The sequence below is a fragment of the Passer domesticus genome, chromosome 5 (genome assembly GCF_036417665.1).
Source record: "Passer domesticus isolate bPasDom1 chromosome 5, bPasDom1.hap1, whole genome shotgun sequence".
NCBI classification, from domain to species: Eukaryota; Metazoa; Chordata; class Aves; order Passeriformes; family Passeridae; genus Passer; species Passer domesticus.
In genome coordinates, this window is record NC_087478.1 from 31755944 (window position 1) to 31771917 (window position 15974).

The following is a 15974-nucleotide window of genomic DNA, read 5'->3' on the forward strand; positions in this document are numbered from 1 at the left end:
TGACCAGGGTCCCTGCTTGGTGAGTTCTCAGGGTTTCAGATGAAGGAAGAGCACATATCTGCAGTTCACGCTTGCCCCAAGATAGAAGGAGAAATTACTGTCACTGGGAAAGCTGCTGTGCTCTCAGGAGAGTTAGGATAAAGAAGTACAGTGCTTGTTTCAGAATAGTTTAATTGCAAGGTTTCAGTTTCTTTCCTGTAAGAGTGCTGGCAGGCTGTAGGAAGGAGTATTCTTGCTTGTAGGAGTAACAACTGAGATCAGAATTCCATTTATTTTGTTTCCTGTGTGCTCTGTTGGGCTTTTTTTGTTATATGATAGCACTGCTACTTGAATCCTTTCTTTAATGCAAATGTAAAATTGCACTAGCTGTAATTTTTATGACTAAACAATACTTTTTTTTAACATAGATTAGACTGCATTTCTCATTTTCAAACCTTCAGTGTTTTATTTCAAAAACTATTTCTGGCCACAATTTACAGCAAGATCATGATATCTTCATTCGTCTGACTGAATCGTGGTCACAATATGTGTGGGATTAATGTGAAACATGAGAGCTGAGATAGAGACTGATGTGTCTTAGAAGATTCCTTGAGTTCCCCCAGGTCTTTGGTTCTTCAGATTTCTCATAAAAATGCTTTATGTATGTTCCTGGGATAGGTTTAACTTTTTGCCCATTATATTTTCCTCTGTCTTTCAAGCTGAAATAGTAAGAGGAGCTTGGTTTCTCATTCCTCAAGAGATGCTAATTTCTCGAAGTTTTGTGAAAATAGCAGATTGGATGGAAGAGAGAGACCTTCTTGTATCTCTCCATATATAGAAGGCTGCAGTAGCAGTTTGGGGAAGCCAGGCATTTGACTCAAGGCAGGGATCCTGAGGATGCAGGCTTCATGGTTTTGGAGTTTTTTTTCTTTGTTAAACTTTTTCTCAGCCTCATCCCATAGCAGCCTGTAGCTGTTGAGTTTATTAGTGCTTTATACTGCATGCAGGACTAGGGTTTGGCAGCAACTGTGAGACTTAGGCTTCCATAAAGCCCCTGATGTGATGTGATTCTTCTTTTTTGGGACCACAAGTTGATTTGCAGTTCACTTTAATTGTAATTTGTGCAATTTTAGTTGTGTTTCTTGAGGATTCATGCTGAGCTAGTCTCATCTAGGGCTTTGCACTCAGCATAAATGTTACAAAGAGAGTGCTGCTTCTCTAAACATCTGTGCTACAATAAATGAGATGAGCATGGGGTGTGCAGGCAATAAAGAAAAAACATTTTCTGCTCTTTTTCTTGTGAGGAAGCTCAACTGTGAAGAGGCATTGCATCATGAGCTCTAATGAAAGACTAGCTATTCCCCTTGGGAAAATGAAAGCACTTGCCTCATTTCCCTCTTACTGGCAGCTGTTGCTTAGGAATTCTGCTTGAGAATGACATGCTGCTTTGGTTAACCTGAGAAATGGTCTTAATACAAATGGCTGGCAGTGATGCACTGTAAGTGTTGTGAAAGACAGAAAAAATTTCTTAAAAATTAATAGCTCAGACTAGAAAATTAGTGGTTTAGACCCAAATATGTAATCTGCATGAGTTCTGATGTATTCCATTGTGTTCTTGTGACCAGTTTTTGTCTTTCCCATCTGTGCTGGTCTGAGGAAGTGGCAAGATCACATTAGCATAAGGGAGTGGAAGGAGACCAGGAGCTCTGATGAGGAAAACATTTAATTGGGCTGGGAGGAGAAATGGGTTTTGCTGTAGCAGACTTTAGTGAGAATATAATTTGGTTAAGTTATGGAAGAGAACCTACCTCAGGTTCTATTCTATATATTTTATTTATTTTTTATTAAAAATAGCATGTTTGTGCATTGTTTTATAGAGAAAGTTCATTTTTTGAGCCCTAGTGCCCAGAAGTGGTATTGTTAAGCCTGGCAACATCTAGGTCTTGGCTGAAGGAAGAAGACTCATTGTGAACTGCTCTGCTGGTTTTGCTCATACTTCACTCTGCTGCTGTGACATACACAAGGATCTGTGGTCAGGAAACTCATCACCAGGCCTGACTTCTTAGGAAGGGCAGTTTCCCAATTCCCTGCGCTGTTGTGAGGTGTGTGCTGGGCGTCTTGTAGGGAGTAAGAGATGAATCAGCTGGAGATGAATCATGCTCCCCTTGTGCTTCAGCAGTGCACTGGCTTTGGGAAGCTGTGCCCAGTCTCATCTCCAAAATGCTCTTGCTCCTTTGTTTAAAGCAGCTGCCTTTGGAGCAATTGCTTTCCCTGGGCAGCTGTGGCTTCAACCATTTGGTGGCCATTTCAAAAGCGAGATGTCAGAAGCACATTGTAAAGCATGGTAGAGATGAATGAAGTACTGCTGTTGTATTGGATGACTCAAGGTCTTCAAAGTAATACATTTACCTGCTGAGATAACAAGGTGGAATTTGACCTGTAGACAGAAGCAGAGTTAGCAGGGGACAGCTTTTCTTTTAGTGGGTCCTGTTATGAAGGACCTGCTATTTCCTGTGGGAAATGAGTTTGTCAAGTCTTCCTCAATCCACCTCAGTATGCTGGTCAAAGGAAACTTATTTTAACTTCTAAGGTGGCTAGCAAAGCTGTGTGGCAAAATTTGGGTGCCAATGTATACTGAGAGCAATTCAGCCCCAGGAGAGTTTGGGGGGAAAAGCCAGGAAAAAAACCACATGCATAACATTTTGTTAGCTTCTCTTTGCATGTTGGCTAAGTATAATTAGGAAAATTAAAAGACACAGGTGCCTCAAATCTGTGTATTCTGCTTAATGACACTCAGTGAGAGCAGCTGACCCAGTGAATCATGGTGGGCTGAGGTTTTCTTGTTCATAATAAACCCAGTGAGTTGTTCCTTTGTTGGCTTTCTGTTGGCAGCAGTCATGTGGGATTTACTGTCTCTGCAGTTTGTGTGACAGCAATGTGATTTTCTGTAAGTCCTGGTGTGTAGCTAGTGAGGAGCTTTTGTTTGCTTGGTTGAAGTGGTACCTTGATGAATGAGTAGTTGGAGTGTTCTGAGCTTTTTGTTTGGGTGCAGGATGGTATCACCAGATTAATTCACAAAGATCTTGGTCTTAGGTTTCCAGTGCCATCAAGTTACTTCCTCTCCTGGGACGCATCTTCACTTTTCACTGCCTGTGGTCTTGATAGTGAAAGATGGAGGAGTAGGGGAAAATGATGACTGAAGTAAACAGCATTTCTGCCTATTATGTATTGTATTTTTATTGAATGATTCTGTGTCCATTTGTTCAATTTAATCCCAGTAGTCCTCTTTGTATTCAGTTCAGAGATTTGCTATGAACTACATACTGTTGAAATTAAGGCCCAGGCTTCAGTTGTTTGGAAAATGAGTTAGAGGTAAATTTGTTGGCAGAACACTCATTTTAAAAGGAGATAATCCCCACTTTTGCGTGAACACACAGATGTGTTTTTTGTGGGTTTAATTAAGCTTTGCCAAAATTGACCAGCCTTTAGTGCTAGTGCAAGAAGGCAGAAATTCCTGTGGTATGTTGAAGTATGGAATCATGTCTAACTCATTTGAGGGAATGACAGCTGCCCCAGTGATGCCTTGTGGCCCACAGCTTACTGTAGTGGGGCTGCACCTAGGAAGGCTGACTACGAGAGCATCACCAGGGCAAGTCTGTCCCTTTCACCAGGGAAATCAGCTGGCTTGGGTGCTGGGCTTCGATGCTGTGCTTGGATTTTGCTTGTCATGCCTGCTTCCATGGTAGTCCCCAGGATTAGAGTGATCTTGTGGGGCGGTGTCTTTTCTAACCAGATCAAACTTCTGTCATTTTGGGAGAGCAGCATGAAAACTCTCCTATGTGAAAATTGGAGAAAGTTTCTTGCTGTCTATTCATACCCACCAATTCACCAAGGTTTTTTTCCTCGTCCTTTTTTTTCTTCTTAATAATGCATACAGATAATTTCCTAGATGTCAGCCTTGTGAACTTTACCCTGTGCCGTTGCCATTAAGGGCAATAGGTTCTTTTTGTCATCTACTTTGTTACTAAAAGTCATTTTTGTGGAATTAAATCTTGAGGTGCACAGAAGTTAATGTGGAGTGGTTGTTTGATTGTTTATTCTTTTTTCTTAAACAAAGGTTGATATTTCAACATAGGGAAGGTGAGTTTTTTCCTCTTTCCTAGTTAGTGTTTTTGCTTAATAATAGCAGATGTTGTGGATGACTTCAGTAATCACGGTGACAGTTCCAACAGGGTAGGTACCTACTTGAACAATCAGAAATGAATGAATAATAAGCTGAGGTGTCCAGTATTGGAATTTCAGTATTAATATTGTTAGTAGATTGGAGAGGTATGAATTCCACAATGTGCTTCTCTCTGAGGTGGGGCTTGGCTGGTATCCATGTGAAGGAGTTTGTCTGCACTTACACTGAAGGGGAATGTTGCAAGTTAAAGCTTGGATTCTTGAAATGTGCCATATAGATGTCAGATAGAGGCCTGCAGACTGTTTCCTGTCCCTTTAGGATCCACTTTTTTTCCTTTGTGCCTATTTTGTTTGCCCCCAGATTGAACACTATAAAGCTGAAAGAGCCTTTGGGGAGATGAAGTGGGCAGTTTAAATTAAAATGTCCTTATTATTTGAAGCAGTTTGGGGCAGAGGGAAGATGGAAAACAGAAGGGCAAGAAGGCTTCATTTTCTCTAGGGAGAATAGAGACTTGAATTCTGAAAATGTCCAGTAATTTGGTATTTGTAATGTAGTAGGTGGGGTCTGGCAACTGTGCAAAATGCTACACAATCTTAGAATTGTGCTTAAGGAACTAATGGCAGAGTTGTCTTTCACTGGTGTTCCTTTTTTGCCTCAGTTTCCTGATCTTGAAATAAAGGTATGTTCTCAGTGTTATGCAGGAAATCAGTATCTGAGCCCAGATCAGAATTCAAGGCTTCTGGCTTCAAGTTCTCCATTCAGACCACACCTTTCTTTTTATAGCTATGGGAAAAAAGTCTGCTCCAGCATGTCATTTAGTGAAATGCCATATAGGAAAAGCAAAACTAAGCCTAAAAGAGCTAAAAATATTTGATTTTAAATTAGGGGACAGAAAAAGTTCAGCAGATTCTTTCTGGCAAGTGGAACCTTACAATGCCACAGCAGATGTGCTCATCTTTGGGGTAGTGTCTGGCAAACTGAAGTGCCTGCAAAGATGTGTGCTGAGTGGTGTCCAATAGAGTGGGATACAGAACAGGCCACTGCAGTCAGGGAAGCCCTTTCTCAGGATACACTACACTGGAATGTGTTTGTGAGGACAGATGGAACTGTGGCTTGGATTGTCTGTAGGGTGAATGTGCTCAGGTGTTCTCTGAAAGCATCGGGGTTCTTCAGAGGTTCTTCCTTTTCTAATTAAAGCCTTAAATCATCAAAGCTGAGAGCTGAAACTCTTTCATACTATATATGGCATTTGTGCTAGTGGTAGAAACTGGAGTGTATTTATAACACTGGTTTGCTGCGGGAATACAGATTGGGAACAAATGTTTGTTTGGAAAAAATCCAATTCCAGGGTCTTCTTTTACTGCCGCACGTGAACTCCATAGTAACCTTGTAAAAGCAACAGTTGAAAAATCTTAATAGGGCCTTCCCCATGGAAAAAAACCATGCAATTGGTGGAACATTGTGTATCTGGAGAGTTACTTCTGATGGTTTATGCAGTAGGCAGTGACCCTGTGTGTAGCATCCTGGCTGTCACATTGGAATGCAGGGATGCTGTCGTGTTGTTGGCACACACTGGGATTGTTGGGGTTACTTGCTAGGATGTGTTGCTATTTTCAGATGTACTTCTTTTTTCTTCAGAAATACCTATTTGTGCCCCAAGTAATATTTAACAAAAAATTTAAGTGTTCTTAACAGGATGGCATAGCATTGACATGAGAAAATCCAGCTATAAAATGAGCTGAGCTGTTTTGCATACTGCTGTAAAATATTTGAAGGAAAACAGTTGGCAACAAAAGGGCACAGGTGTCTTTGGGTGTGTTCATTAAAACATCACCCTTCAGTCCCAGTGTTCTGTTTCATTTGCTTAATGTGTTAATCCTTTCTGTTGCTGCACAGCTAATTACTGTTATGTTGAGCCTCTGTGGAATAATTACCATTTGGACTAAGAATGTTTGTATCCAGAATAATACAATAATTTATTTTATTTTGTGTTTTAAAACTGATGTCTTGTTTTTGAAGGATGTTCAGAAGGAGAGAGAACCTCATGTTTATCTCAGTAAAGAAGAAGTTAAAGAGAAGATACAAAGCTATAATTCATCTGTCACTGATAAATTAAAGATGACCTTGGTAAGTTTTGCAGAGACTTCCTGTATTTTTTAATGTTGACTTGTAGCTTTGTAGTGCATTGTGAATTGTTTTATTCTCAGCATCTTACATATGAAACTCTCTGTTTAAATGATTTTCTAAGAGACTTTTCCTTAGATTGGCAAATTAAATCTCATGTCTGAAATGCTTTCTATCCCATAGCTCTTTTACATGGATCAAAAAAAGTGTCGTAAAAACAAAGTGATGTAATTTCAAATTAAGGTAGACTGTCAGCTGACACTAAGGTGTACATTTGTCAGAATTTTCTTACAAATTCTGAAAACACTCAGATGATAAAAATGAAGGTATATTTTTCTTGTTTCTGCAGACAAATTTTTGTCAGATTTCTTTGATAAGGATGCTCAAGCAGTGATAAAATTTAAAACATGCAGTATTTATTATAGGATACTTAACTTTCAAGAGTAGTCATACGGATTTTCAGCATGAAGAGACTTTCTTCCCCCAAGAAACACAGAAATTACAAACTGAAATACATAAGACTTCTCATTTCTAAGGATTGTGAACCAGGTTTAATATTCAGTTCAGTCTACTCAAGACCATACTAACAAAATTCACATCTATCTACTTAGCAAGCTGTTATTCAGTTGTTATGCTGGCCAGATTTTGTAATACGTATTCCTGTGGGTGTATATGGAAATTTTGGAATTTCGTTATATCCTAAACCATGTAAGTGTGACTATGTACTAAAAAGATCTTTGTTATGTGTTTGCATGTGCATCAGGACTTACTGTGCCTAAAACCAGATAGTCAAAATTTCTCTAGCTCAGTAAGGTTTGATTGGCTTTGCTATTTTGTCTTTCTAAAGCAAGTGAAATAAACAATTTCAGATGTTAGTTGGGTTGGCATTTATTCTGGGGTCATGCTTAGGTTTGATTTTTTTAGGGTTTTTTTTTTTGTTGGTTTTTTTGGGGTTTTTTTAGGTTTTTGTTTGGGTTTTTGGAGGGTTTATTTGTTTGGGTTTGTTATTTTGTTTTCTTGTGAGTTTTTTGGTTTTTGGGTTTTGGTTGGTTAGGTTTTTTTTCAATATGACTTGACCATCTAAATGCCGCAGACTAAATTGACAAAGACAGCTAAAAACATAGGAGATAATTTCTATATTTCCACTTTAAATCTGTTGCTAAAGATGGGTGTTAGTGATCTTTTTCACTTCATAGTCCTCTCCTAAAGTGAACACTTACCTCTGGTATGTTGTACCTTTTGCTTGATGAGGTCCTAATATACTTAGAATTCAACAGTTATTAAGAAAAAATAATACTCAGTAGTTATTAATAAGAAAAATTAATATTCAGAAGGTATTCCAGAAAGAATAACTGTCTGAATTACAAAAACAATACCTTTCCGGGGAGATGTCATGTATTGCAGTGGTACTTAAGTAGTGCTCACTGGGAGCATTTTCGTGTGCCTGCTGCCCTGCTGTGTCACAGGTGGCCATTGCTGATGATTGTAACAGTTTGGGCCTTTCCTCTGCTGCAGAACGCCAACGGGGTTTACACTGGCTTCATCAAAGTGCAGATGGAGCTGTGCAGACCCATCACAGTGCAGTCCTCCCAGAGCCAGGGCAGGTATGCTCCCAGCAATCAGGAAACTGCTTTTTACTTGCCGGACGGCTGCGTGAACACCCTCCACATCAGCAGCACCAACACTGTTCGGGAAGTCATCGAGGCCTTGCTCAAGAAGTTCTTTGTGGCTGACAACCCTGCTAAGTTTGCACTTTATAAACGCTGTCACAAGGAGGATCAAGGTATAAGCTGGGCTTGTGCCATTTTGGTAGTGGAAGGGTTTGGGGAGGGAGTTGTGCTATAGTAATACTTGAAGTAAGCAAGGTGGAAGAAGGCAGATAAATGGGGGTAACAGTCTTCCTACCTTGTCTTTTTTTCCTTATGTAAAGTAGCATGGTAAGACAGTAAAAGACTGGGGGTATTTCAGGATAATTCATCCAAGACAAAGTCACCTGCTAAAACATTACACAGATCTCCCGTGCTTTGCAGTCCATTTTATTTTATTTTATGCCCTTATCAGGTCCTAAATTTCGGCTGGCCTGATACACTGCAGAGTTGTGAGATTAAGTGACAGGCCAGGTTTTTTAAAAGATAAGCTGTGGTGTCTGTGATGCATGAGGTACTGGCACTGGCAGACGGCTCTCGAGGTGACGACCATGGGCACACGTGTTGTGCTCACGTGTTTCTGCACGTGGCTGTCCCTGGGCACTGGCTGCTGTTAGGAGTTTGTTGTAAGTTGTGATGGAAATACCAGAAGATGGAAACGGGGTTTTTCAGGGAAAGGTGCATTTTGCCAGTGTTGTGTTTCTGCACTTAAAATCTGCCTTCCTTCCATGGACATTGAGAGCAGTTTCAGTAGTTTAGGTGTTTCTGGCTGTCAGGTAAGCAGAGTTGTCTTTTAGACTCTGTATGTGAAATTTTAAGTGGAGAAGGTATCAGAACAGTGATACACAGCTCTAATGTCATAAATGCTTAGACAGAGCAACAGATCTGTGTGTTGTATTTTTTTCTTGTGAGTTATTTCCCCCCCCAGCCCTGCATGTACTGTGTTGACTGGAGGCCATTTCATTCCTGTGCAAATGCAGGGTTGCACTGTCACCATCAGTCACCTGCTCAGCTCTTCCCTAAAACTCACTGCTCAAAACCAATATGTAGGCTGATAGATAAACATTGTGTCAATTTTGGCTACACGTGCATCTTTCTGAAATTTTTGTAGCATTAGCTAGTGTTAGTCATTCCAGGTGTTTGAATCATTGTTGGTAAAGATGGTAACTCCTGTGGTTTCCTTCTCCTGCAGTTTATACCTGCAAGCTGTCAGACAGAGAACATCCCCTCTACCTGCGCTTGGTGGCAGGCCCCAAAACAGAAATGCTCAGTTTTGTTCTACGTGAGCATGAAACTGGAGAAGTCATGGTATGTCACACCCTCCTGGGGCGGTGTTTGTGTAACCTCATGGATGAGTGGGCTTCTGTTGGAGCTGTGCTGACCGGGCAGATCTTTTTTTGGAAGCAGACTTTTTTCCCCTGTTAATTTCCTTTGTGCCTTTTGTAAACATTTCATTTGTGGTTAGATTGACCTGTTGTTACTTGCAGAAGAAAAAATTTAAACTATTTAAAAGAGTAAAATATTTTCAGATGTCCTAAGATTTGCAAGGAAGATGGCTGATACTGTTTCAGTTGGAAACTGTCTACAGTGTGTGAGGTTTTGTTTGGAAATACTGTATAGAGAAAAGATTTATGAATTTTCTGTTCATCTCATCTATTCTTTGCTCTCATTCTTTCCAGTGGGAAGCTTTTAGCATTCCTGAACTGCAAAACTTCTTGCGCATACTGGACAAAGAGGAAAATGACCAACTGCAGATCTTGAAGAACCGCTATGCAGCTTACAGGGGCAAACTTGAAGAAGCCCTTCGTGGGGTGCTGAAGCCTGGCTAGGGAGGGCCAAAGGACACTCAGGAAAACGCGCGCTACCAAACGTCAATAGAGCATGCCAAAGCCAACGTACAACGAGCAGCAGAGAGTAGTTTTCTTCATTCAGAAGACTGTTTTGTGATGCCAGGGTAGACTTAGTTCCATAAGCCAGGTCACTTAGCATCTTGCACCCACAAGTAAGGGATTCTGCATGTTTGTACATCAGTTTGCAACCCTCTGTGTGCCTAGAGAGTTTCCCAAGTTATCTTGGTGCAAGCTGTGAAACTGTAAGCAATTTCCTAGGATGCTATGAAATAATACCTTTTTATTTCTTCTTTGCTTAATCTTTACAAGTAAGGATGTGCAAATTGATGGGTTAAAAATATTATTAAAGCCATTTGGATGAGAATTAGTTAGAGACTATCTTAGAGATGAAATTGATTTGCACTACCTTTCTGTTTTTGAATAGTTACTGTATAATTTGTGAGAGAACTGTTTTAGGTGGAAAGCTTATGAGATCCTGTGGTTTGTACTGTGAAATGGTGGAAAGCTTTTAAGTGGTCTTTGTGAAGAAAGTAAAGAGAAGGTTGAAAAGAAGGTAAGAGTTGGAGGAGAAGAACTCTAATAGCTGACAGGAGGTTTTAAATGAAAATAGTATTTACACAGAGGAAAGTTGAAATACTAATTCTACAAAGTTAAAGTTTTAGTATGTTTTAATATTTTGAATAAGTTTTATGGTTTTTAACTGTGTAAATCCACACTGGAAAAGAAATAAAGCTAATAGAAATAGTGGGAAGGAACGAGAAGCAAAAGCTAAGTAAGAATGGAAATGGAGCTGCACATACAGGTCCCTTTTGGAGAAGCTGATTCCATAAAGGCATAGTCAGGGTTTGAAAAGTGTGGCAAACCTAAAAAGCTGCTTACTTGAATTCTGAAAAGTGGTCCATGTCTCAGATAACTCTCTGAGAAATACCTGTCTAGCGAGGGTGGAGACATAAGCTATAACTACAGATGCATTTGATTTTTATTGTAAGTCAGGTCTTTCCTCTGGCCCAGTGATCCATTTTTAGGCTGGATAATCTTGAATTACCATATCTGAAAGACAGAAATAGCTTCCTCTGCTTCTTTCTTTGTTAAAAGCTCAGTCCGGCAAAGAAAGTAGAATTTCTTATTCACATTTCCAGCCCAGCAGAACGTTAACATTTATTGTCTGTTTTGGTGACTGAGCTTAGTAACTCTTGCTTTTAATAGTTCAAAAGTTTTTTTCCTTATGGTTTTTAAACTGTTAATTGAAAAACGGATTACCAAATTCTGCGGACTGCTGATTTACTTGATTTAAAAGTAGGGAAAATGTAGCAAGAAAACTTTTTACTTTAGTGTAAATATAGTTGTTGTTCTTTCAGAGTTATTTATCTAAAAAAAAAAAAAAGCATGTTCAAAAGAAACCAAAGAAGTGGGTGTGCAATAGAAGCATGGAAGCATGAGGCAGATTCGAGTGACTGATACTGTAGTCATTATCATGCCAGAAAGGAAATGAGTTATGTACTGGGGGGTGGGGGAGTGGAGGAGTGCTAAGGATTGAAGAGCAGCAGAAGTTGTGGTGGGGTTTTTTCCCCTCTGTTCTTAATGAGTTAGTTTTAAATTCCCAAGGAATTGTTAAAACTTTGGTGACATCTAATGGATACTGTGTGAAACTCCAAGATGCTTCTGTTCTTCCCCTTAATTTTATGTAATTGTGCCTTTGTTTCTTTTACTTAGTAAGATTCTTTGTAAAACTCTTCACAAGGTTTTTAGGTAAAAAGAATTTGCAAGCTTATGAGACAATCATAATGTTTTAAAGAGTTAAGAGAAATTAAGAGTAGGACTAACTATAAAATATATCTAAGGCATATCTTGTTTGTTTTTTAATTTCACATGTAACATTGTAGTGCATGTGTGAGTTAGTAACATTATCCTCAAGTGAGACACTTTATAATGGTTCAGGGAATGCTTTTGTGTTTTGTTACAATTTGTTTTTCTAGGAATGCAGCAGCGTGTTGGTGGGTATTCTGTTAACATCTTAATTTATGTTTCTGCCCATAGCTATGTAATCATTGCATAATCGCTGTCAATATTGAACCATTTGTTGCTCAGATTTAAACACTGTTTGAGTTTTAAAGTTGAGTATAAAAATATGTGAATTTTGGTTTTACTTGAACTAAACTATCACTCTTTTTAAGTAGGCACATCTTCATTTACTTTAGCCAAAAAACCTCAATCAGTGTTGTATGCACTATGAGTCTTGATTTGGGGTGGAGGGGAAGGGGGTGGGGGACCAAAATAAACTTTTATTTTAATTTTGTCTTAGTCCACAGTTAATTATTGTAAGATGTCATGTGTGGAGTTAATTTTCTTCTTTTTTGTTCTACACACTGGCAGTTACAGCAGCTTTAATTTAAAAGAATTGGTCATGCCTGGTCAGTTTTATCTTTTTTTTTAATTTTAGCATCAAATTGAACTGTCAGAGCTTTTGTTGCAAAACTGTTTTCTTGTCATTATATGATGGTACCAGAATGACTAAATGATGAGGGAGGGGGAATGCAGGGAAACATTAAAATATATGTCTTTAAATACAAACATTTAAACTATTTATAATTTTAACAAGCTTAATTTTATTTTTGTAGGGAAGTTTTTATTCCCCTTAAAGTTATTACTGAAATGGCAAAAAAAGTGATGGTTCCATTATTAAAGCTGAAGTTGGCAATACTTGGTTACGTGATGTGTGTTTGTTTTCTCCTTTATCTGGCGATGTGTTGTCGTTTTGAGGCTGAGTGGATTTCCGTGTAAAGCAGCAGTGAGTCCTGGCCTTTAGCATAAGTGAGGTTTATGGGAGAGAGGGAGGGAGCAGAGCTGGGGTTGTGGGGCTCACAGAACTGACCCCTCCCTAGGGGGAGCGCAGTGCTGCTGGGTGGGACAGCCCACGGGTGAGTGGTTTCCTTTCTGTTAAAAAACACCTTGCAGCAACGAGGCCAGTACACCAAAACTGGAGGTGATAGCCCAGCCCTCTCTCCCCAGGAACTGCTTTTCACTCCTTTTTATCTTTAATGGCTTTTTAGTGGTTTTCTTTGGTAACATCCATGTTTTATTTTCCGGTTACTTACTCTGTGTTTCATGGGAGTGGTTTATTCCTCCCTGGTTTAATTGGTAGAAGGGAGCTGCTGAGCTGTTTGCTTTGGTCTCTGTGGCACTTCCCCGGGCACCATGGCCCCGCAGCAGAGGAGATGGCAGTGCCTTGAAGGCTGGTTTATGTGAGACCTCACGGTTTGGAGTGTGCAATAAGCCCATGACAACTGCGTGTGCACTTGGTGAGGCCTGCCAATGGCAAGTACTTCAGCACTCAGCCAGGGTGGGATGGATAAAAGCCGTAAAGATACTGGAGTCAGCAAAGCTGCTGACCATACAAGTCACCAGGCTCTGCCTGTGGCAGTTATCTCTTACTACCAGAAATCCAACTCAGCAAAAGAAATCTCGTGTGTTTTGCCTGGATCGGGGCAGAATCATCCATCTGGAGACTGATGAGTTCAGTGTGGAGGCAGAGCAGGACAGCAGCACCGTCTAGAAGCAGCTGGGCCACTCCTCTCCATGGCAGGGATCAACAGATTGTCAGTCTGCTTTGTCTTCCTGCAGGCTGTATTTGTAGTGCTGAAATTTTTGAACATTTGCAACAAACCCCACCAAACTCCATTCTCTTCCTCCCCTCCTCCTCTATGTGTGTGAGTATAGAGCGGTTTTCTTTCCTTCCCAGGTTCCTTCCCAGTCTCCCATTGATCTAGAACCATTCAGGTACGTTTTCCTCCTTCATTTTAATGTTCAATGGCATGCTTGTGTTTGTTGGGAAGCAACTGTGCTTTCAAAACTTTTCCTACAGTTTTCATCTTGCAGGAGCGTATAAATTACACTATTTGAGTTCATATGCAGGAGAAATAGTTTCTCCTACAAAACTGCAAAATAGAAACACTTTTTTTACTAAGTGAGTTTTGAGCAAAACAATGCTGACTAGAGTGCAGTATTGATACATTCCCAGAGGGAGATTTGTTAGTATACCTCAGACTAAGGATACGGAATAAAACTGTCTAGGATTATGGCAATTTTATGTTTGTATTTGTTTCAGAAAATAAATACTTATAAAAGTTTGTATACTTTTAGCTTGGGCCTGAAAGCTCCACAGAATCCTTAATTTAGTCTGAAGTACCAGTTTTAACAAATTGTTTGAAAAAAAAAAGTTAATACCTTGTTACTAGTATCTCTGGAATAAAGTCCTATTACTTCAACTAACTTTCTAGTCCAATCTTGTCTTGTTTCTTACATCTACTTTATAATTAATTTGGTGCCATTTTGAGACTTCACCTCTTGCCTTAGTTGGATCAAGTGAATAAAAAGCTGCAGATCATCTTTACAGGACAACTGAGAGGTTCAGAGTCTCTTACTCTTGATGATGAAGGCAAGTGGATGACTTCCAAATGGGTCAAGTTGTGCATCTGCTACATCTGCTTGCACAAGAAGCAGGGACTATGTTGAGAATTCAAACCAGGTAAGAGGAGACACACTGTGATCTCCTGTTTAAAACACAGGTTTAGTGCTGTGAACTGAGGACTTACCTGTTCTGGAGGAATTATTTTCCTCTTGAGGTGTCAATGGGTAAAAGAGATTGCTGCAGTAGCCAGTATGGAGAAGGCACAACGCCCAGTTCAGAGTGGTTTGAGCCAAGCACTTCAGACACTGAGCCTGCCTGGCTGCTGGCCCTTGTTTTGTGGTATTTTTCAAGGAAATACTGCAAAGGCCAGACATGTTTGTCTGAAAAGCACCTTCTTGTGTTCCAGAGTGTTCTTGTTTGCCCTTGTGCAAGTTGAAATTAGAAGTGTTTTCATTTGCAGCAGCGTAGGCCTGAAAGGGACCCAGCCCAACACTCAGCACTGAGGCACCCAGTACTAGCAAATGGCTTCTCAAGCTGTTTCCTTCCTGCTGTCCTCAAAGGTGGCTTTTTAAAATTGTGGTTTTTTGCACTTTCTGTTCTCTACCTCTCCCTCTACAACTTTTGGAAAAGGCAGTGTTCACAACTGGAATGTTGAAGGTTTTTTTAAATCCAAGGATTATTCCTGCAATTGCCAAACCTAACTTTTTATGATGCTGTATAAAATACTAACTTGGTGCTGTCTTTCTTGCGTGCATTTTCCATATGAATAAGACAGGATATTACAGATAAGGTAGTTCTGTTTTGCCTTCACTTTACCATGAACACCAATGAGAGAAATAGAGTGCAAAACTCCCTTCACTAAGAATGTAAACCTAAATATAGCATTGTGGCCTTGCACATAGCATGAGAGAAAATAGCATTACAAGTCTAAGATGTCTCTCTTTAAATACAGAATCTGGAATGTGATCAGAAATTTCAGCTGTTTCCAGCATGTCTCAGAATTAGAATGCCAGTATATTTTATGACAGCAAAGTTCAGCCTCTTGGTTTTTTTCCCAGGCAAAGTTGTATTAGAACACTGGCTCTGCAGCTCTCCCTTCAGAGAAACAGGTGCTTTCTGTATGCCAGTAATCCTAGACAGTTCTTTTAATCTAGACTCGTCAGATGATACTTTCAGAATCTGCCCTCTTTGCTCCTAACATTTTTCCATAGATGTGAGTGAGCAGATGTCAGACACTTCTGTATTTTTATCTGCTCTGGTTTGTTGAAGAAGCACTCACGGTCAAAACTTGTGGTTCCTTTAGTTCTTTGTGGAACTTTTAGTAATTCTGGTGCAGTAGAGCAGCATAACTTGTACAGAGTATCTTCTAACACCTGTTAGAAGTGCCAGCACTCCTTTTTGAATGTAAACAAGGCTGAGTGAAAATGCAGGTCACATGGCAAGAACATAGTCTCTACCGTAGTTCAATCTATGTACAGAAAAGATGTATCAGAAGAACATTTCCAGGAAGTTAACAGACTTTACCCTACAGTTGTGTTTTGTTGAACAGTTGGTCTGGGATTGGTGCGTGTGCATAGTGCTGCTTCAGAGCCTGGAGCAGCCCAAGGCAGGACACTCTTTTCTAAAGGTGGGGCTTAATTGCTGCTGGTGTTTTTTCTTTAATACTCTGCAGAGAAGCTTTTGAAGTTACTATACAATTTCAAAAGGCCTGAAATACTTTTGTGAGGTTTTTGCCTTGTTAATCTGAACACTTCAAAAGCAGAGGAGAAAAACCACTAAGCAGA

At 39.8% G+C, this 15974-nt stretch overlaps 1 protein-coding gene across 5 annotated transcripts in view; it reads left to right on the plus strand.

Annotated features, from left to right (window-relative positions):
* Nucleotides 1-12482, plus strand: part of RASSF3 (Ras association domain family member 3) — a 104861-nt gene extending 92379 nt beyond the window's left edge. For all 5 annotated transcript variants that reach the window (XM_064419381.1, XM_064419382.1, XM_064419385.1 and 2 more), the window contains 4 exons: nucleotides 6182-6289; nucleotides 7802-8069; nucleotides 9125-9240; nucleotides 9612-12482. In XM_064419381.1, coding sequence (XP_064275451.1) covers nucleotides 6182-6289; nucleotides 7802-8069; nucleotides 9125-9240; nucleotides 9612-9761 — 642 coding nt within the window. In that variant the 3' untranslated portion in view covers nucleotides 9762-12482. The remainder of the gene's footprint in view (nucleotides 1-6181; nucleotides 6290-7801; nucleotides 8070-9124; nucleotides 9241-9611) is intronic.
* Nucleotides 12483-15974: the final 3492 nt, after the last annotated feature.